We start from the raw sequence: 22,391 nt of genomic DNA, 5'->3' as shown, positions 1-22,391 counted from the left end.
TTAAAAGTGATTGAAACCCAATAAAGAGGCCACAGACAAAACTTTGTTGTGTGTTTACGGTATTATTTAGGTATGTTCGCTTGGTATGGTATGATCGGTGATGGGTGTTAATGGGGTATACAATAACATGGAGACACCCTAAGACAGGTATATTGCTGACTCATCTATAAACGTAAACTAATGCAGCCACCACCATTTAAGCATTAGTAAGCTGTAAAATTTAGTTTTTTAGATTAACAATGTATGTGGAAAAAAAAATATATTTTCCTATAATAAAAATAAATTTTTGACCAAACATACCTGGCACACATGTTGTTTTCTGGTAACAGTGGAATTTCCAAGACTTTGGTGCTAGCTATGATAATTTCTTGGCTAGCAGTAGCTACAGTTTTCCCAGTGATTCTATGTACCTGGTAAAATGCATGAGGCCTCAGGTAACGGTCATCAGCTGTTCCAATAAACATCTGTAGATTTACTGTTTTTTCAGTGAAACCTAGCAACTGAGAGAAAAAAAAAAGTAGTTCATATGCAAACCTTGGTATAAATACAACCTCCAAAATTACCTTATCTTAGCTACACACACACTATATTGGCCTACCCATTGCAGCTGTAAAAGCTTCAACTCTTAATTCAAAACCTGAATCAGGTACAGTGGTACCTCAGTTTACAAATGCCTCGGTTAACGTAATTTCCGGTTTATGAATAAAAATCCATTGAAAATAATGCCTCGATTTACAAATATTTTTCGCAATACAAAGTGTACGTCGGTGCTGATTTTTAAATGCAATTGCCGGATTTTTTTTTCTTCACTACAGTTCACAAGATTAGCTGTCACTTTCCCAGATGTTACAGGAAACTAAAGGGAAACATTGTTTCTTTTAACTTGGGGGAAAAAACTAAAAGAAAACTCTATTAGCTGGGGGGAAAGTGTCAGCTGAATTTCTGAACTTTAGTAAAGAAAAAAACAAAGCAATAATTACATTTAAAAACCAGCACCATAATAAATTTAAAAAAAATGGCATGGGATCCACCTCCCATCCAAACCAAGTCATTCGGGTCTGGTATGTGTTTTGAGAGAAACTCCCATGTGAAAATACATTTTTTTTAAAAATAGCGTGGGGGTTCCCCCCCCCCCCCCAAATCCGTACCAGACCCTTATCCGAGCATCTAGCCTGGCAGGTCAGGAAAGGGGGGGGGGGGGGCGGGGGGAAGAGCGAGTGCCCCCACCCCCCTCCTGAACCATACCAGATCACATGCCCTCAACATGGGGGGGTGCTTTGGGGCAGGGGGGCTTCCCCCCCAAAGCACCTTTTCCCCATGTTGATGGGGACAAGAGCCTTGTCCCCATGTTGATGGGGGTCTGCGGACGGGAGGCTTATTAAAAAGAGGGCCCCCAGATCCAGCCCCCCAATGTGAATGAGTATGGGGTACATGGTACCGCTACTCATTCACAAAAAACAAAGTGTAATGTGAAAAAAAACAAGACACGGTCTTTGACAAGTCCATTATTAACCACTAGGGGACCACCCGCAGTACATATGCTGCTACAAGGTGGCCCCTGTGCGCAGGATCACGTATATAAACGTGATCCTGCATTTTGGGGTAGGGGCCGTGCGCGTGGCGCATGACCGCCCTACCCGCGGCACAGATTGCGGCCATCAATCACCGGGTCCCGGCCGGTGATTACCGGCAAACACTGACACAGAGCACAGCTGCATTCTTTTCAATGCAGCTCTCCTCCCTGTCAGTTTCCAGCACACTGTTCCGGAGAGCAGAGCTTAGCTTTCCAGGACAGTGTGTTTGTGAAGTAAACTAATGAGCGCACCCCCCGCCCACTAGTAAAACACTCCCCTCACACAGTTAACCCTTTGATTGCCTAAAAATGTTAACCCCTTCCTCTCCAGTGCCATTAGTACAGTGACAGTGCTTTTTTTTTTTGCACTTATCAAATGTATTGGTGTCACTGGGGATGTCAGTGACCCCAAGTCAGTTCCCCCCCAGTGTCAGAATGTCCGCCGCAGTCCCGCCATAAGCAACTGATCACCGCCATAAGTCGCTGATGGCCGCTATTAGTATCCAAAAAAAAAAGTATCTATACCGCCATTTGTAAAAGCTATAACTTTCAGGTAAACCAATTAATTTACACGTATTGGGATTTTTTTTTAGCAAAGACATGTCGCAGAATACATTTTGGCAAAAATTTATGATGAAATTTGATTTTTTACTGGACATCTTTTATAGCAAAAAGTCCAAAATATTGTTATTTTTCTCAAAATTGTCGGTCTTTTTTTTTTTTATAGCACAAACAGTAAAAAACGTACAGGCAATCAAGTACCACCAAACGAAAGCCCAATTAGTGGGGAAAAAAGGATGTAAATTTCATTTTGGTGCAGTGTTGCATGACCGCGCAATTGTCAGTTAAAGTAATGAAGTGCCGTAACAAAAACCGCTTCTGTAACAGTTTCCTGACCGCCCTATAGCAGAAATACTGCTACAGGGCGGAAAGGGTGCACAAAATCATGTGTGTGTGTATATATATATATATATATATATATATATATATATATATATATATATATATATACACACACACACAATTCACGCTCCCATGGCTTTCACGCCCCTCCCAGAGCAGCACAGGTGCACAAAAATCACATTGATCAGATCAACACTATACCAGCGTTCACATTAGTATACTGTCCCCAAAAACGCAGCGTCAGCGGGATCAGCCCCGGCACCTGCCAGCACCTGCGTTTAGCCCCTATGCTTACCCCCCTTTCTCCCCCAGCAAGTGCAGTGTCAGTAGGTCACTGTCACTTGATACACTGTACACAAAACCGCAGTGTTGGCAGAATCAGGCCTGATCTCTGTTAGCACTTGCCGGTAAATTTTGCTGACTCTCATATGCAGCAGAGTGCTAGTACTAGTGTCGCGCTACCTTTTGGTAAACTGGCGAGCACCAGCGGTCTAGTACATCCTGGTCTTTCACATACCTCTTAGATTGTAAGCTCCCAGTATCAGGCCCTCCTAACCCTCTTGTATTGAACTATATTGTTGCTGTATTGTCTCCCATATTGTAAAGCGCTGAGCAACCTGTTGGTGCTGTATAAATCCTGTATTATAATAATACCAGCACTGCAGTATGACTTGGCGACGTGAGGAGTCCCATAAGTGCAGTACAAGCTGGTGCGGTGGCCAGCACAAGTATTGTCCCGCAACCACCAAGAATTCACACACAGGCCCGTAGAGCCCCTAATATCCTTCCGGATGTGCTTGCAAATCCTGATTGGCACCCCACAAATTCTTCAGCACCCGTACTTCCCCCATTCACTGTCCAACCCATAATTCGGGTGAAAATAGCAAATTTAACTACTCCCCTTGATTTTTTGGAGCTGCTTTTCACGGAAGATCTGTATGCATTGATTGTGGATCAAAGCAATTTATACGCACAACAATTTATAGCCGTCAACCCAAATTTAAACCTTGCCAAACCATTCGCATGGAAACTCATTAAGGTTTCCGAATTTATATTTTTTTTTGGCCTATCCCTCAACATGGGAAATACTAACAAAAACGAATTGCGGTTGTATTGGTACACAGACCCGATTCATCATATGCCTGTGTTCTCTTCTGTCATGGGCAAAAAATCTGCGTTGATGAGTCCCTCGTTAATTTTTCTGGCCGCCTTGCATTCAAACAATTTCTCCCCAGCAAGCATGCCAGATATGGGGTCAAGATGTAGAAGACCTGTGAGAGGACAACAGGCTATACTTATAGGTTTTGGATTTACGAGGGAAAAGATAGTCACGAAGAGCCCCCTGGATGCCTAGACTACATGGGGACTAGTGGCAAGATAGTTTGGGACTTGGTGTCATCCTTTTTACGTATGGGGTGCCACTTATACGTGGACAATTTTTATTCAAGTGTGCCACTATTTAGACATTTGTACAATCTTGGAACTGGCGTATGTGGCAAAGTGTGACCCAATGTGTGCCCACCATTAGCAGTGGGTATATTTTAATGGTGGGCATACCACACTTTTTGTTTGGCAAAGATTTCTTCTCTTTTCTTCATTCAGTCCACAGGCTGCATAAAAAAAAAAAAAAAAAAGAACATAACATATATAGAACATAACATATATGCCCAACAAGGACCAGCGACATACTGGTACATCACTGGACTTTGAATGGTTTTTCCTGGATGATGCCTACAGCTGCAGGCATCATCCTGGTATCATTTTTTTCAGCTACCGATCGGCTTTCATATAAAAGCAATCCTAGTGGCTAATAAGATGCAGGATTGCTTTTACAAGCAGCGGGAGAGAATGCCCCCCTCCCCCGCTGCCTTCCACAGCCTTCTCGGGTAGTCCCGTGCCATCGGGGGAACCTGAGAATGCAGCCGGTGTTTCTGCTAGCTGACCATAGAGCTGATTGGAGATCAGAATGGTGCCAATCATCTCTATAGCCTAAGAAATCAGAAGCTACGAGTATTTCATCACTTCAGTTTCGCAGGATATAAACAGCGCCATTTGTAAATTGGGAAAGCATCTGATCACACCGATCTTGGTTTGAATAGATAACGTAAGCGCAAAGGAGATATCTAGAGTCTGAAAGAACCCAGATTTCTCAAAAAAGAATATATGAACATGCCCACTGAAGTTATAGGGGATATTTGCATTCCCTGTGATAGCATTAAAAGTGATAAAAAAAAAAAATGAAAGGGACAGTGTAAACATAATTAAAAAAAATCAAAATAACTTTAAAAAAAATAAATAAAGTACCCTCGCCCACCGGAGCACATGCGTACCTGCGTTCATTGACCCTGTGCCAGTATTGAAACAGCAGTTGCACCATGCATGTAAGGTATCGCCACGAAAGTCAGATCAAGGGCAGTAATTCTAACACTAGACCTCCTCTGTAAATCTAAAATGGTAGCTTGTAAAGGCTTTTAAAACGTTGCCTATGGATATTAAAAACATATGCAGTTTGTCGGCAGTGCACGGGGCATGCACATGTTTTGTATCTATTTACTCAGCATACCATCATCTTTTAGCAAATAATTGGCCAATATATTGTGTTCTTGTGCATTAAAAGTAAAAGTTTTTTTAAATGTGACATAAAAAATGAAACACCCACCATTTTATTCACTAGCGTGTTTGCTTTAAAAAATATATGTTTGGGGGTTAAATAAATTTCCTAGCAAAAAATACTGATTTGTTTTCATGTGAACAAAAAGTGTCAGAAAAGGCTTGGTCTTCAGGTGGTTAGAAGAGTGAATGATGTGTGGCATAAACTTCTAATGCTGGGCATAAAATGCCCCCACCCCCGCAAAACTACCCTTTTTGGAACGTAGACACCCCAAACTATTTGCTGAGAGGCATGTTGAATTAATAGAAGAATTTATTTTTTTTACAAGTTTTTGGAAAATGACAAACAAAAATTTTTTTTTACACAAAATTGTCACTTAAATTATTATACAGGATTTATATAGTGCCAACAGTTTGTGCAGCGCTGTACAATATGCAAGACAGTACAAATACAATACATTTCAGTACAGAAGGAATAGGAGGGCCCTGCTCGTGGAGCTTACAATCTAAAGGAAGGGGGAGGTGATACAACAGGTGATAGCTGCGGGGGATGATCTGGCGGAGGTGATTCAAGAAGAGTTCTTAGGTGGAGGTGGGGTAGGCTTCCCTGAAGAAGTGAGTTTTCAAAGATCGCCTAAAGGCAGACAGGGTGCGGGCTGACCGGACATGCTGTGGTAGGGAGTTCCAGAGGATGGAAGAGTCTCTGGAGAAGTCCTGGAGGCGAGCGTGGGAGGAGGTGATGAGGGAGCTGGAGAGGAGGATATCATGGGAGGAGCAGAGTGGGCGATTTGGGCGGTATCTGTGGATGAGGTTGGTGATGTAGCTAGGGGCAGTGTTGTGGATGGCTTTGTAAGCTGTGGTTAGTATTTTGAATTTTATACGACGGGTTAGTGGAAGCCAGTGAGATTGGCAGAGAGGGGCGGCAGTCGCTGATCGGTTGGTAAGGTGTATGAGTCTAGCAGCAGCATTCATAATAGACTGAAGGGGGGATAGCCTGTGTAACGGTAGACCAGTTAGGAGGGAGTTGCAGTAATCGAGGCGGGATATAACCAAGGTGTGGATAAGTTGTTTTGTGGTGTCATTGGTCAGGAAGGGGCGGATTTTGGAAATGTTCCGGAGGTTGAGGCAGCAGGATTTAGCCAGTGAGTGGATGTGGGGCCCAAAGGAGAGGTCAGAGTCTAGGATTATGCCTAGCACCCTGGCATGAGGGGAAGGACCAATGGTTGTGCTGTTGATCTTAATGGTAAAGTCGTGAGTGGGGGATCGAGGAGGAGGAAATATTACAAGCTCAGTTTTTGAAAGATTGAGTTTGAGGTAGTGATGAGACACCATGCTGATATGTCGCTTAGTAGATTTGTGATACGTGAGGAGATTGAGGGGGTAAGCTGGGGAGTGGAGAGATAGATCTGGGTGTTATCAACAGAGGTGGTATTGGAAGCCATGGGAGGTTATCAGTTGGCCCAGGGAGGAGGTATAGAGAGAGAAAAGGAGGAGCCCAAGAACAGAACCTTGGGGTACCCCAACAGAAAGAGGAAGCGGAGGAGGAGGAGTTGTACGTGACACTGAAAGTGCGCTGAGAAAGGTAAGAGGAGAACCAGGAGAGAGCAGAGTCACGGAGGCCGATGGAGTGGAGTTTACTGAGGAGGAGCGGGTGGTCAACTGTGTCAAAGGCAGCGGAAAGGTCAAGAAGTATGAGTATGGAGTAATGGCCATTGGTTTTAGCAGTTAGTAGGTCATTAGTGAGTTTTAGTAGGGCAGTTTCTGTGGAATGTTGTGGGCGGAAGCCAGACTGTCAGGGATCAAGAAGGTTGTTGTTGGTGAGGTAGCAGTTCATACAGTTGTGAACAACATGCTCGAGAAGCTTGGAGGCAAACGGGAGCAGGGAGATTGGTCTTAAGTTATTCAAACAGATGGGGTCCGGCGAGGGTTTTTGGAGGATGGGGGTAACCAGTGCATGTTTGAGTGGGGAAGGTAAGGTGCCCATGGAGAGTGAGAGGTTGAAGATGTGGGTTAGAGTTTAGGATAGAGCAGGAAGGAGGCTGCAACAGTCGTGAGGGGACAGGATCCAGGGGACAGGTGTTGAAGTGGGCCTTGGAAAGGAGTTCGGTAACTTCCTTGGTGGTAACAGGGTAGATGGAGGAGAGTGTCAAGTTTGGTGTTGGGCCTGGTATGTTGGTTAGAGGAGGAAGCTTGACACTGGAAATCTTATCACGAAATGATTTATTGCTCACACATGCCATGGGTATATGTGGAACTACTCCCCAGTATGGGGGTACAACTTGTGAGAGACATTTTGGCAGTCTAGCCAAGTACAGGAACCCAAAAGCTAATAAGCACCTTCAGGCTTTTAAAGGGCTTTATTTCCTCATTACACTTCCTATCTATCAAAGTTTCGGAGGCCCTGACATGCCAGGATAGCACCAACCCCCCCCCCAAATGACCCCTTTTCGGAAAGTAGGCTGGTAACATAAATGTAAGATTCGAGTAGCTGAGATGTGAGGTGATCAGTACAAATATGTAATCATAGGTCTAGTGTTCAGTATTCAGTCAGGGACATATGTTCACCAATTAGCATCTGAAAGAACAGAGCATCTTCGAGGCTGGAGGTGACACATAGATGTCAATAAAACGTTGTCACCTATGTAGTCAAACTTTGCCACCTTCTTGAAGTCTAAAAGAGGAGCTTCTGAAATAAAAAGTAAAAAAAATAAATAAATAAATAAAAGAGGAGCTCCAGCCATTTCGGCTTCGGGAAGCAGAAAGAGACCAGGAGTGGCTTCGAGGTGTCTGTCAAACCATGACTTATATACCCATATCAAAAAGGAAAATATTTAATCTCTCATGAAAGCTAAAATATTCGTTTCAGAGAGATGAAAATACTTCCTTCTGATTGGACACACTGTAGGCTACATCTGCATGTAAAACTGTATTTGTAGCCTCTGTAGAATCCCAGAGAAACGCAGAAAACTGTTATATGGCGCCTGATTGCGACAGCTAAACAGCGATTGGTACTGTCACGATCAAAGTGATACACTGGAGTCGGAAATTCTATCCCTGACTTGGTGATTCAAACCGTTCCTGGTCCAATCAACTTTGGGCACTTCAGTACCCAGAATGTCCTGTAGGCTGGTACAGGAACACCCCCAGGGTTGATTAGCCAAGGGCTAATGTCTGGCTCATGTCCATATTTCAATAAATTGAGGACCCTGAGATATGGACGTGGTGATTTGTACGGAGCCGGTTCTATGTGACTGGTGAATCACAGACTTTCTCTGACTTGCTCCAGTCGCAGAATAACTCTTGGTAAAAGTTTTGTTTCTGTTTTTATTTCCTTTTATTTTATAGTCAATACCCAATTGTGTGACTTTTTGTATTTTCTGTAATTGTTTTTTCTTTGTACATATTTTATGCACTGCCCACTTTCGGATATTAAATCATAAAATTAATAAGTGACTTCTGTGTACTAAGCTTGGGCTCATATCTCCAGAGAGATTGTAATGTATTGCAGTGTCTGTATATGCTCGGTCAAGGTCATTGCCAATCTGTATGCACGGCCAGTCTTATATATTCAAAGTAAGTCCCCCTCATTCCCTCTTTACCCCAAGTCATGGCCGGACGTGCATGCCTCGGTTAGCTAGTCGCCGTGGGCGTGTGCGTGTGGTTTGGATTCGTGACAGGCACCCCAAGGAATTTGATAAGAAGCATGGTGAGTATTTTGCATATCTCGTTTGTTGCAACACGTTGTTGGAAAATATAGAAAAAAAACAAAAACATATTTTTTCTTTTTTTATATTTCAAAACCTTGTGAGAAAAAATGAGATCTGCAAAATACTCACCATGCCTCTTTTTAAATTCCTTGGGGTGTCTACTTTCCAAAAAGGGGTCATTTGGGAGGGGAGTTGGTGCTATCCTGGCATTTCAGGGCCTTCAAACTGTGATAGGTAATGAGGAAGTTAAGCACCTTCAGGCTTTCAAACTGGTCATTGGATTTCAGGCTCCTGTATGTGGCTAGGCTCCCAAAAAGTCTCACACATATGGTATCCCCATACTTAGTAGAAGTAGCAGACTGTATTTTAGGGTTTAATTCCACATATACCCATGGCTTGTGCGAGAAATATATAATTTAAATTACAACTTTGTGTAAAAAAAAAGTTTTTGTCAATTTCCAGAATCTTGTGGAAAAAAAATAAATCTTCCAAGGACTCAATATGCCTTTCAGCAGATAGCAATCAATATACACTTATTGGGATTTTTTAACCAAAAACATGTAGCAGAATACAATTTTGGTCTACATTTATATGTAACTGAGTTTACTATATATTTTTTATAACCAAAAATAAAAAAATATAGTTTTTCTTTAAAATTTTCAGTCTTTTTTGTTTATAGCGTGAAAAATAAAAAAAACGCACAGGTGTTCAAATACCACCGAAAGAAAGCTATATTTGTGTGAAAAAAAGGACGTAAATTTTGTTTGGGTACAGCATTGCATGACCGCGCAATTATCAGTTGAATTAGTGCAGCGCCGAGTAGCAAAAAGAGGACTGGTCATTAAGGGGGGGGGTAAATCCTCTAGAGTGGTTAAAAGAAAAACTAAAATAATGTCCCCCGCAGTACATCCAACATCAAATCACAATGCCTGCTGCCGACCCGAAAAAAAAAAAAGAAAAAAAGGTTATGTGCCCGACGATGGCTGCCAGCAGTCTGCCTGTGCTCCAGTGGTTTGACAGTTTTTAAATAGGTAAGGGGCTAGGCCACCCGGGGACATCACGCATGTAACCCCACCCTATGTGACATCAATGTCACATGGTGCGGGGTCACTCGGGTGGTGGCCCCGCCCCTTACATATTTAAGAAATGTCAAGCCAGCTCAGAGGCAGAAGGCTGGAAGCCATCGTCAGAAACAGAACCTTTTTTTTTTCCTTTTTAGGGGGCGGCGGCGGGCATTGTGAGGGGAAATTCCTTTAGTTTTTTCATTTAATAAAGGACTTGTCAAAGACCGTGTCCTGTCTTTTTTCACACTACACTTTTTGTAAATGAGTAGCGGTACCATGCACCCCATACTCATTCACATGGGGGGGGGGAATCTGAGGGCCACCTTGTTAAAGGGGCTTCCAGATCACAATAAGCCCCCTTCCCGCAAACCCCACAACCACCGGCCAGGGTTGTGGGAAAGAGGCAGTTGTCCCCATCAACATGGGGACAAGGTGATTTGGGGGAGGGGGAGAGAGAGTCCCCCTGCCCCAAAGCACCCCCCCATGTTGAGGGCATGTGGCCTGGTATGGTTCCAGAAGGGGGGGAGGTTTTGCTAGTCCCCCCCCCTTTCCTGACCTGCTGGGGTGCATGCTCAGAAAAGGATCTGATATGGGTTTTGGGGGGGACCCAAACAGAATTTTTTTTTTTCAATTTTGGCGTGGGAGTTTCGATCAAAATCCATGACAGACTGGAAGGGCTTGGTATGGTATGGTACCATTTTTTAAAATTATTTTTTAATTGTCTGCAATTATTTTACATTCAGCTGTCAGGGGGGAACCCTGCTGAAACATTAACACATGGTTATCACTACTAAAATACTGCATGACTTCGTAAAATAACTCACGCAGTATGTTAGTACCGTTTACTTTTTTCTGACCTCCGGAACGGATTAATTGGTTTTCAATGCATCCCTATCGGAAACGGTGTTTCAGTTTACAAATTTTTCGCTGTAAAAAATGTACTGGAGAACAAATTAAATTTGTAGACCGAGGTATTACTGTATTTAGAAATATAGTGTTTGTATATATACAGGGGTATTGCAAGCAGCTCTAAGTATGTCTTCTTTAATCTTTCAAACACAGAACAATGTTCAGAGGTGATTTATCATTAGGAAGCTTTGGACGCAGCTCTATATATACGGTTGCATGTAGAGGATCTAGTGTCGTGGTCCAGAAGAAGGGATTTGAACAATTTAGTTGTAGCTTGTGAAAGATCGGTCACTGTCTTCGAAACTCCCCGAACACGCAGGTTATTTCTGCGATTACGATTATCGAGATCCTCAACCTATGCCTGCAACTGTGTAAAGGCAGTTTGTAGATGATCGTGATCTCTGGAGAGCTCGCCATAAGCTAAGCTCATCATGTTTTGTCTCTAAGTGATCTGTTCTTGAGCCCAGTGCAGCAATTTCTTGATAAAAGACATTTGTACTCTGTGATGGACGCGGGATCGCTGCCACCAATATGCGACAATCCCACGATCGCTGTCACCAATATGTGACGGACGCGGCATCAGACCCCTGACCTTCTCACCAAACTCGTGACCGAAGGACTGGCCAATCTGAAGCCGCTATGTCATGTGCGTAACAATGTCACACCCAGCCGCACCCTGCACAATGGTTTTCCAGCTAATGGACCACAATCAATGTACCGGCAGCCTGAGCGATTGCTACTGGGTCAGGTTAATTACGCAATTAACCCTTCACACTGCTACCACCTCCTTTTTGTACAGAGAAAGAGGAAACTCAGCGATATCCGTAATAACAGTATAATGGTTGAGGTAATCGTCTGTATAACACGGTCACTGCAGGCCAGTTATACAGAGGGTTAAACAAACACAGTAGCATTCTTTTTAGAGGCAGGAATTCGTAAATTACAATTAAGAGCTATAGAAACAGTTCAACGCTTTCAGAAGGAAAGATTTATTACTGAAAAGTCAAAAAGGGGTGCAGTAAAAATATTTACAGAACAAAGATGTAACCAATATCAATATATATATATATATATATATATATATATATATATATATATATATATATATATAGAAATATACAGAGAACAACAGCACAGCAAAGAGATAACAGAGAGAGGTTAAAGGGTTAAGGTACTTGCCAAAGTCCTGGGTTAGCAGATCAAGTTTCAGAGCAAAAGCGTACGGGTCTCCCCAGGTGGTATTGATGTTAAAATGGGAGAATTCTTTAACTTAGCTCTCTTAGGCCTGACAGCCCATTTTGTCGTCCCCCAGCAGGGGGTGTCTCTAAAGCCAAGGACCAATGCCTCATTTAGGGAGGGGTCGTCTGGGCGGATCCCTCAACTAGAGCCAAAATCTCTCTTAACTCATATTTTGGCTCATAACTTTCCATATGCATAAGTGACACTCCACCCACGGGTAGAATATTATGCAGACACATCTGAGGATTGATTAGATATGAATTATGAAATTATACACTGAATGGTTCCTGAGATCTACTTTTCTGCTTTCCTATGTATTCGAGACAAGGAGAGTGACCCATCAAATTGTTCGTCTCCTCTTAGCCAATCTGACGATATGTCTGGTTTTTATGTAAGTCTCTCATTTTCCAAGATATGAGACATAGAGGAAAAATTGATTTTGAAAAGTGTTTATCTGATTCGTGCTTCGTTGGAATGCTTTGAACTCCTGGGAAAGCTTGCTGTAGCTTTTACAAGGTGCTACATTTTACAGGTTGTTTGGACAGTGAGGCCCCAGCTCCCTTGGGGGTCCTATAGCTCATGGCCCCCCTGCTGGGCTCTGGCCTGTGACATTTTTAACACACACACACGCTGCCATATTTCACTGTGCCTCTCAGAGAGGGAGGGGGGAAAGAATGAGGAGAGAAAATGGTGATTCTTAACAAAATGGAGGCTGCGTCCTGCCTCTGGTGCGCACATTCACGACATACTCTTATGAAGCTCCGACTGGAATTTAGCGGCCAAATTAGTGTACATAGTCTCCAAACAGGATTCCAAGTCCCCCTTTGTAAGCTGCTGTGTATACTCACTGTCCTGTGCAGATGGATTCGCTGCAGTACCCTGTATGAGGCAGGATGGGAATGCTCGGTCGGTATTATCTTGGGACATGCTGCAAATTTCCTGCGTCTTCAGCAAGTATGTTGTAAGGGATTTCTGAGAAGTTCCCTTACTTTTCTTCTTGGTGGACGGCATGCAGGGAGTCTCCTGGGGGTGATCAACTGAAAATAGTATAGCCAAGGAAGACAAAAGCCCCAGGGGACAAAATCCCAATGCAGAAACGAGGCTCTGTCTACATAGGAGTGATCGAGGGACAGCACAGACTCCCCAACATTCTGTGAATTGTAGAAATCATTATCACAGCAGGGGTGGATATAGGCCGTGGTCAGACGTGACACTCCCCACGAAGGCCAGAGGCCCAGTCAGCTCAGTTGCAGGCCCCAGAAAGACTCCAGCCGTGGTTATGGAGTCAGATGGGGCACAGGGTCCGTTATTACTCAGGCCTGCACAGATTCCGGCACCAGAGTCTCATAAGGGGGGTGCAGAGCCCGGACTCTTCTCCCCCACGTGGCTGCAGGCTAGAGTAGGCCTTTGGGCCTGGTAGAAACTCTGTTTCTCTGAAGAGGGGCCTCCGGGCCCAAAAGCACAGGCTCCAGCTGGCTACGGTCCCCGGATGGGGGATCAGGTAGCTGCCAATAGCCCTCCCCAGCAGCAGGCCTTACTTACAGTGTCCAGGAGGTGGTGCTCCAAATAGGCTCCGATCACAGAGCAGGCCGAGGCCTCAATAAGCCATGGAAGTCCTGAGCTCTGGAGGGGGGTCAGAGCCTGTCACGCACCTGATAGAAGTCTGAATTGACGAGGTCAGCCTCTCTTGTATTTCCAACTCAGGCCCCACTGAAGGTGGAACAGATGGTGCCGAGGGACAGGAGAAACTCGAGTGCCTGTGGGTATTGATTGTCTAACTTGCGGCTGGTGGTGTAGCCTCGGTGAATAAAGCAGGGCATCCAATCAGGAACAAAGGAGATGGCAAATCTGCCAGCTGTGGTTAAGGAGGCACGCCACTAGAACTGCAAGATCGGGGTACATGGCTTGCCGGAACTTCTGATAAGCGTGAGGCCAGAACACACCGTGACAACTGGAGCAGATATAATGGATAGCCAGGACAAGCACTCAGCAGGTGTCAGGAATGGACTCACCATTAGTGGTGGGACTCATCTGCTGTGTGGGCTGCAGTACCAGGGCTGGCCAGCGGGTGTTCTCAGCAACCAGAAGCTCACTCCTGCAATCAGCCTCAGGTGATGGCTGATTGCAGGAGTGAGCTTCTGGTTGTATTTAAGGAATGGCCAGACCTGCAGTCAGTGCCTTGGTATATGTTTCCCATGAGCCCCTGTACCTGCATCCTGTCTGCTTCCTGCCTGAACCTGACTCTGCTTTGATCCTGACTCTGAACGAACTCCGCCTGTCCTGACCTCAGCTATTCCTGACCACTCTTCCGCTCGCTCTTGGTACCCGGTTTGCCCGTTTGCTACCGACCCGGCCTGCCCGACTACGTTTGATTGTATATATGGTTATCTGTTGGAGGTTGGGTTGTTTGCACTGTGTTATGTTTATCTTGCACTGCGTTTGTGTTGTTTAGTCTTAATAAATTGTCTTATTTACACTATACCTGCGTTTCCCTATGTCAGTCCACACACCTCTGGTCATACTGGGAGCCCTGACAGCAGGACTGTAGAGCCAAACTGGAGCCGGAAGAGTAGTCAGAGTAGCCAGGGTCAGCAACGAGCAGGCGATGAGGTACCGGAATATCAGGCAGGGACAAGCTCAGGAGGAAGCCAGGATTAGAAACCGATGAGCAGAAGCATAAACAGAATCCAAGAGCAGGTCAATGGCAAACTGGGTCAGTAACGGATAACACACGATACAGCAGGACACAGGGAATTAGCTGAAGACCAGTCAGCACTGACAGAGAGCCTCCTTTAAATAGTCTGGCGCCAAAAACTGTGGCTCCCGCGTACGTGTTCCCGTGTTGCACATTCTTGCGCGTATGCGTGAGCCTATGCTTATTTGTTACCAATGCACCCGTGCTCAATTCTATGCGCAATATTGCGCATTTTTATATGCCAGTCGCCATATAGGAATTTCCTTACAGAGCCACTCAGCTGCCGCCAGGATGGCAGTGGATTAGCTGATGAGGCGACGGAGCTCTCAGTTATCCGCATAACTGCGCCACTCTGGTCGCCATCTTGGACACGCCCCTGAGCTAGTTGGAACTTTTCGGGTTGAAGATAAACTCAAAATTAACTCCCAAACCTACAGTCAGTTTTTAGAAGAGGCTTTCTTCAAGCAGCGGTACAGGAAAAAGTCTGCATCTTTCAAGAAGACCATGATATTTATACAGGACAATGCTCCACATGCATCAAAGTACTCCATTGTGTGGCTAGCCAGTAAAGGCCTTAAAGATGAAAGTATAATGACATCTGGCTTAAACCTTATTGAGAACGTATGGGCCCTTCTTAAATGGGAGATTTACAGTGAAGGTAAACAGTACACCTCTGAACAGTACAAACACTTTTCTCCTGCGCTAGGAATGGACTCAGTAGACGCAATAGGAATGTTCTGGAATTTTCTGAAATATGCACTGCTTGCTGCCCTCTACAGACCGGGGTGGTCCAAATACACTAGATACTAATGGAGAAACAACAAAAAGGCACACCGACCTAGTGCATTATCGTTTAAAGATATTTATTGAAGGAACAAGATACTTACGATACTTACTTTGTTCCTTCAATAAATATTTTTAAACGATAATGCACTAGGTTGGTGTGCCCTTTTTTTTGTTTCTCCATTTGCACCTCTGTGAACAGTGTCTGGGAGGCTGTGGTTGCTGCTGCACAAACAATTGATCGCCAACAGATCAAGAAATTGACAGACTCCATGACTGTTATTGAAAAGAAGGGTGGCTATATTGATCACTGCTTTTTTTTTAAATATTTGTTTGTAAATTTTGATTTGTTTATTATTCTCAATTTAACAGATGAAAATAAACAAGTGAGGTGGGAAAATTTCGTTTTTCATTTAGTTGCATAATCATTCTAATAGTTGCCCAATAATTGTGCACACAGATACTCTCCTAAGAAAGTCAACATCTCACTTTTACTTTCTTAAATATTCAGTTTTGAGCAGGGTGGATTTGATTTAAATCAAACTGATTTAAATCACGATTTAAATCACTAGTCAGTAAGGCTTGATTTAAATCATAGTTTTCTACATAAAGACTAATTATTGCTGGTATAACTTTAATATGCAAGTAGATGAAGATTTTTAGAATAACAACTTTTCATATTAGTTTTTTTATCCCCAGTTTAATAGGTTAATCATTCATATTTGGACAACTTTTCTGCTGTACTTAGGAAGGAGAAAAATAATCATTACCTTAATAATAACAATTTAAATAGATTTATTCAACTGAAACAATAACATTACAGCATATGTTATTTGCTTAAACAAACATCCATGTTTGTTAACTAATTTGGCTAAACAAAATACCGTATTTTTCGCTCCATAAGACGCACTTTTTTCCCCCCAAAAAAGGGGGGAAGATGTCAGTGCGTCTTATGGAGCGAATATGGAGTGGCCGGTCCGGTATTTCCACCGCCGCCGTGTCAGAATACCGGGCCGGCCGTTCAGCTCTGCAGCGGGACCTTACCTGTTCCTCTATCCAGCGGCGCGTTGTCTTCCCGGCTTCTGTAGTGTGGGCGCTCGGCTTGACAGCCGGGTGCCAAATGCACATGCGCAAGAAGCGGTGCTCTTTGTGAATGGTAAGGCGGCACCTTGGACACATAACAGGTCCCAGAAGCCGCCGGACCAATCACAAAGTGCAGCGCTTCTCACTCATGCGCACTGGGCACCCGGCTGTCAAGCCGAGCGCCCACACTACAGAAGCCGGGAAGACAGCGCGCGGATGGATAGAGGAACAGGTAAGGTCCCGCTGCAGAGCGGACACTAATTAAAGAACAACTCCGCGGAAGAGCGGGTACCTGTCAAATTCAGGTACCTGCTCCCCCCCCTCCCCAAAGGTCAGCAGTCATCTCCTGTACTGTCCAGTCTCTGGTCATCCCTGTACTGTCCGCAGTCTCTGGTCATCTCCTGTACTGTGTCCGCAGTCTCTGGTCATCTCCTGTACTGTGTCCGCAGTCTCTGGTCATCTCCTGTACTGTGTACGCAGTCTCTGGTCATCTCCTGTACTGTGTACGCAGTCTCTGGTCATCTCCTGTACTGTGTCCGCAGTCTCTGGTCATCTCCTGTACTGTGTCCGCAGTCTCTGGTCATCTCCTGTACTGTGTCCGCAGTCTCTGGTCATCTCCTGTACTGTGTCCGCAGTCTCTGGTCATCTCCTGTACTGTGTCCGCAGTCTCTGGTCATCCCCTGTACTGTGTCTGCAGTCTCTTGGTCATCCCCTGTACTGTCTGCAGTTTCTGGTCATCCCTGTACTGTCCGCAGTCTCTGGTCATCTCCTGTACTGTGTCCGCAGTCTCTGGTCATCTCCTGTACTGTTTCCGCAGTCTCTGGTCATCTCCTGTACTGTTTCCGCAGTCTCTGGTCATCTCCTGTACTATGTCTGCAGTCCATTGGTTCCGAATATTTATTTTCCTGTTTTCTGCCTCTAAAACCTAGGTGCGTCTTATGGTCAGATGCGTCTTATGGAGCGAAAAATACGATATATATATATTTTAAGAGACTTAAGACTGTCAGCCCCTTCCGCCTCACACTTAGTTTCACTTTCTTCTTGTGCAGATCTATTCCACTTCAAACAATCAGAAAAATATTGTTTCTATTCTATTCACTGAACTTCTTGAAACTTAGCACTGAAGGGGTTGATTCTGTATTCATAGGCTTGTAGAAGTTAGGATTAAGGTCTTTTTCCTAACTCTGTTCATGGTATAACATTTTTGCTGTGAAGAAGAGGCATGTGATCTCCGCTGAGTCAAATTCAGTTTTGAGAACTGCAAAAGTAAACCAAGCATCTGTGATAATATCTTGTAGGCAGAGAAACTGCCCAATAAACTTACAAAAACCTCTGGAAGAGCATGACATTGTGAATGGATTAATGGAATTTATTTACCAAAAAAATTAAACATATACATCCTTATTCTACATAATTAAAAAAATTATCTTTATTTCATGATGGAACAACCTTTGGATGGTAATATATTTTCCTCAAAAAGCATTTTATTTAAAAAAAATCCGATTTAAATAAAAAAAATCCAATTTAAATAAAAAAAATCAGATTTTTTTGATTTTTTTTTAAAAATCATTGATTTTTATCCACCCTGGTTTTGAGGTTTATTGACATTTTGGATTGACCGAGAGCACTATAGTTGTTCAATAATGACATTAATTCTCAAAAATACAACTTGCCTAATAATTGTGCACACAGTTTAGATGGAATGTGACATAAGGGTTCTTAAGGAAGCACTGCCATCCGCCCCTGGACAGTTAAAGGATCGTAAGTCCATGAAGTCCACAGGAGAGCTTCCTTGAAGCACTTCTGATCTGACATACTGCGTGCGAGTGAAAGAAAAACTCTATACTATTGTACTCACAACCGCTGTGAAGTAAAAACGATTAATGCCCTCTGTGACCAAGTTAAAGTGCTATGACGTAAAGTGACATAGCATCTGAATTGAGTGTCCACAACAGACTTTTAAAGTATCATAGCACCATAAGAGAGAAAGGGAAAATAATAATCTGCCTCCAAGAAATAGCAACATGTACTCAAAAAGATGGTTTAGGTGGTCAAGAGATGCCCCACATGGATTGTCTTCACCTGGGCGTTGGGTTACCCCCCCGCCCCCCTCTACAGAGCCCAGTTCCTGTTGGTCACATAACATAAATGTCCTGTATCTCCTCAGCAGGATCTGGTGTGACAGTGCAAGGCTCTCTCACTGTGGAAATGGGTTTTGAGAAGGACACAGGACTATCAAATAGTCAGTTTGAGAGGCTCCAGCAAATGTTTTGCAAGCAGAGAAAGCGGTTTTAAGCTTTCCCTTGGTTTGTTAAGTCTGGATTGAGGCTGTAAGCTTCAAGGCTCCAAAGAGTATAGGAAGAGTATTGGGTAGGACGGAGTCTTCAGTTTTGGGTCCAGGTTTTTCAGAAGTTCGGCAGGGTGTGTGTTTCCAGGTGCATTATAAAGCAGATCTAATTGGAGATGTCCAAAATTAGCAAGATATTGGGAGGATGTTCTGGGGGTTGTGTCTTCCCTCTCCCAGACTCCTGTCCCTTCGGATCCATTAGTGTGTCTATTGGGACCGCTGGACCCCAAGCTGTACTCTCCAGGTATCTATACCATGATTACTCGTCTCTTGTACTTAGCAAGAAAACTAATAGCTAGATATTGGCTGTGTAGTACAATACCTTCTAAGAAATGTTGGGTGGAGTATGTTAATTATCTCCTTTTATGAGAACAAATTACCTATCCTCACCTTAATGCCCCATGTAAATCTGAGCTAATCTGGCAGAACTGGCTAGATACGCCTGGTTTGGCACCTCCAAGATTGATAATGAACAGACTTTTACAAATATGATACATTACGGCTAGTTGATTGTTGAAATGGAACTGGATGGCCCACCTGCAACTGTTATTATCGTTCCTGTTGTGTGTTCTGCTCGTCTTTTCTTTCTTTTTGTTCTCTGACTATTGTTTCCTCTACTCAACCTCTACATACTCTGTAAAATTTTTACTGATGTGATCTTCAAACTCTGCAACAAAGGGCTATAAAGATGTAATCCTATTGTGTATGCTGTATTTGAACAATGTACATTTTTCTTGTACCCATTTGTATGATTGTCTACTGCCCTGCTCTTTGCTCCTGTATTTACCTTCATTTTTCAATTAAAAAAAAAAAAGTTTGGATTGAAAAAAAAATAAAGCAGATCTGAGCATAGGTCAAAAGGTGGTGGAAGTGGAATAGCAGTTGCTATTGCTACAAGCCTGAAGACAGAGCCCTGTCAGGAGAGCTGGAGGTTCTGACAGAGACTACAACCCTTGTGAGGGGTATTCTGGGCCCAAGGACTGGGAAAGTCTGGCCAGCTACGAGAGTCTGGGAGTCCAAGAGAGGGTCTTGGAGGCTGAAGAAGCTGCCAAGGCCAGTGAGTCCAAGGGGCTGGAAAGAATACGTGAGTCTCTAGAGGAAGCAAGCTGAGTTACAATGAAAACTCTATCAAGAGGCCATGTGGGGCCTGAACAGCAAGGAGCTGTCACCTAGGCTGAGTGAGCCTGATTAGTCAGTGGTCTGGGAAACAAAGCCAAGCAGAGGTACTTCTAACCAGAGAGCCAGATGGCTTGGCATTTTCATTGTGTTCTATTTTGAGTGAAGTTGAAACCCCCTGGGAAATCTTGTTTTGAAAGGACTTTTCAGTTACTGTTTAATAAAAGTGGGCTACCAGTTCTTTTCTGGCATTAAAAAAACGCATCTACTGTTTGAGCTAAGCATCCCCCATATCACAAGTGGTGGAGGAATGTGGGCATGCAGATGGTAGAAATCCGGGTCTCTGCTCCAACAGTGGATTTGACAAGGAACTGTCAGTGGCTGTGTGTGGAAGTGCAGCCAGGCAATAAGCATTGTGTGCAGGTGGTGTGCCTGTGAAAGAAGTCAAAATAATTTTTTGCTGTGAACTGTGTAACAAGCTGCTGTATGTGTGACTGCAAGGATGCGGCGGTCAAAAAACAAAGAGTTCACATTAAACCAAGTTGAAAGTGCTGGCTGTTGTCCAGTGTCCCTTGTCCCTGGCTGTAGAGTGGGAAGTTGAGATACTGGCATCCAACTTCATACAGCCAATGCTGTCTACTGAGGAGGTTGAAGACTTCCTGACAGAGTTTGAAAGAGTTGCAATATGGAGAGCATGGCCTAGAGCAGCCTCTCTCAACTGCCGCCAGAGGTCTTCAGAGGTGCCGTGGGGATAATGGCTGTCACTTGAGCCCGAGCTCCCGATCCCCAGCTGCACTGTACATCAGCACTGGGAGCCGTCAGACCGCTGAGCAAAGTGAAAGCAAAAGGGAAGGGGAGTGTCTTCTGTGCTCTCTGCTTCCCCCTAGAGTGCAGCATCCAGCTGTGTTTTGGAAGCTAAGGTACTGTAACTTTTCATAATGCTGTCTGTCTGTGTACATGTGCATGTACGTGTGTGTGTATATACCTGTGTGTGTGTGTGTGTGTACACTTGTGTTTGTATGTGTGTATATGTATTTTACTTTTAATCTCGACCCCCTATTCCTGTCCTATCAGAACTGCTTTTTTAGGACTTGTTCATAATAACCGCAAGGACTGCTGCTCATCTGAAAAGCAATCCATGCTCAGATCGCTTTTCAGAGGCATTTGACAGGTGGTAAAGAGGCAATATGTTGCCTCTTCACCACCTGGTTCAACCCCAGCATCAATCACCACATCACAACTGTGTGCAATGCACAGCATGTGTATACCCCCAGCTGCTGTTTCTGCAGCTAAAGGGGGAGCAGTTGGGGGTGGTAAAAGCAGCTCAATTGCGTGGTTTTACCGCTATCCAACCTCACAGGTGAGCAGGCCCTTGGTTCACATATTTGTGGCTGTGTGTAGGGCGGCCCATTAATTTTAATGGGCTGCCTTACACACAGAAATGCAGGGAAAGTAGTCTCTGACCTTAGTTTTAAAATTGCACCACACCAATAACACCCTGCATTTGCCAATGTATGGGGTATCCCTAAAGAGCAGGGCATTTGTTTGTGTGTCAGGAATGAGAGAGATTTCGTGTGCGTTCCACGACATGCAGTAACGTGAACGTGAACAGGGGTGCCTCGTGACTGAAAATACTTTTCAAGGGCGCCCCGACTGGAAAAAGGTTGAGAAACACTAGCCTAGAGACTGGTGGCCAAAGTTGCTGCAACCCTTGCTGCTGAATCGTTTCCAGGTTTCCTACCAACAGATGGGTCCAAGCCGGGATAATTATGACCAGTACAAATCCGAGATCCTGCTTGGGGAAATGTTCCGGTGTGTATGGGAAAACCAGAAACACTACAGCAAGGGGAGTTAGTCACCTTTAGCACCAGGAGAAGTATCACCGGGAAGCCAAAACATCAGTCAAGCAACAGCTCAGGAGAGCGTGAGTGAGCATGAGGAATGCAGAATTGTGGAAGTCTAGCTGATTGTCTATGGAGTGCAAGTCTGCTGTTACCCCTAGCAACAGGGATCCTGTGTTGTCTGCAGGGGGTACCAGTGGGTCAGGAAAGGCTGCAGTGTCACCCCATGATGACATGGGAGAGTCAGCCTGTGGATATGTCAAGGATAGATGAGAGACATTGCACTCAGGTGCAGGCTATGATACCTGCTACAGGAACTGGTAAGACTGTTTCAGTTTGGGGACTGATCCCAATAAAGTGGAAGTGTGTCCAGCAGGGAGATCCGCAGTACCGATGGACATGGTCTCGCAGCAGTGTGCTACCAGTCGCAGTGGAGAAGCACAGGGGGAAGCCCAACTGGCAGCAGAACTAAAAACTAAAAAGGACATGGGAACTCTGTATGTGCCTGGTGAAATCCAGCA

At 44.3% G+C, this 22,391-nt stretch overlaps 1 protein-coding gene across 8 annotated transcripts in view; it reads right to left on the bottom strand.

The window, feature by feature from the left end:
- The window catches only part of NFATC3 (nuclear factor of activated T cells 3), a 619,175-nt gene that overhangs the window by 438,685 nt on the left and 158,099 nt on the right, over positions 1-22,391 (bottom strand). For all 8 annotated transcript variants that reach the window (XM_089676358.1, XM_089676352.1, XM_089676355.1 and 5 more), the window contains exon 4: positions 301-500. In XM_089676358.1, the coding sequence (XP_089532484.1) occupies positions 301-500 (200 nt within the window). The remainder of the gene's footprint in view (positions 1-300; positions 501-22,391) is intronic.

Source organism: Staurois parvus, unplaced genomic scaffold (assembly GCF_062004578.1).
Source record: "Staurois parvus isolate SC_StPar_1 unplaced genomic scaffold, SC_StPar_1.0 ptg000167l, whole genome shotgun sequence".
In the NCBI taxonomy this organism is placed as follows: Eukaryota; Metazoa; Chordata; class Amphibia; order Anura; family Ranidae; genus Staurois; species Staurois parvus.
The sequence above is the reverse complement of the archived record's forward strand: the minus strand, read 5'-3'. Positions and strand labels throughout refer to the sequence as shown.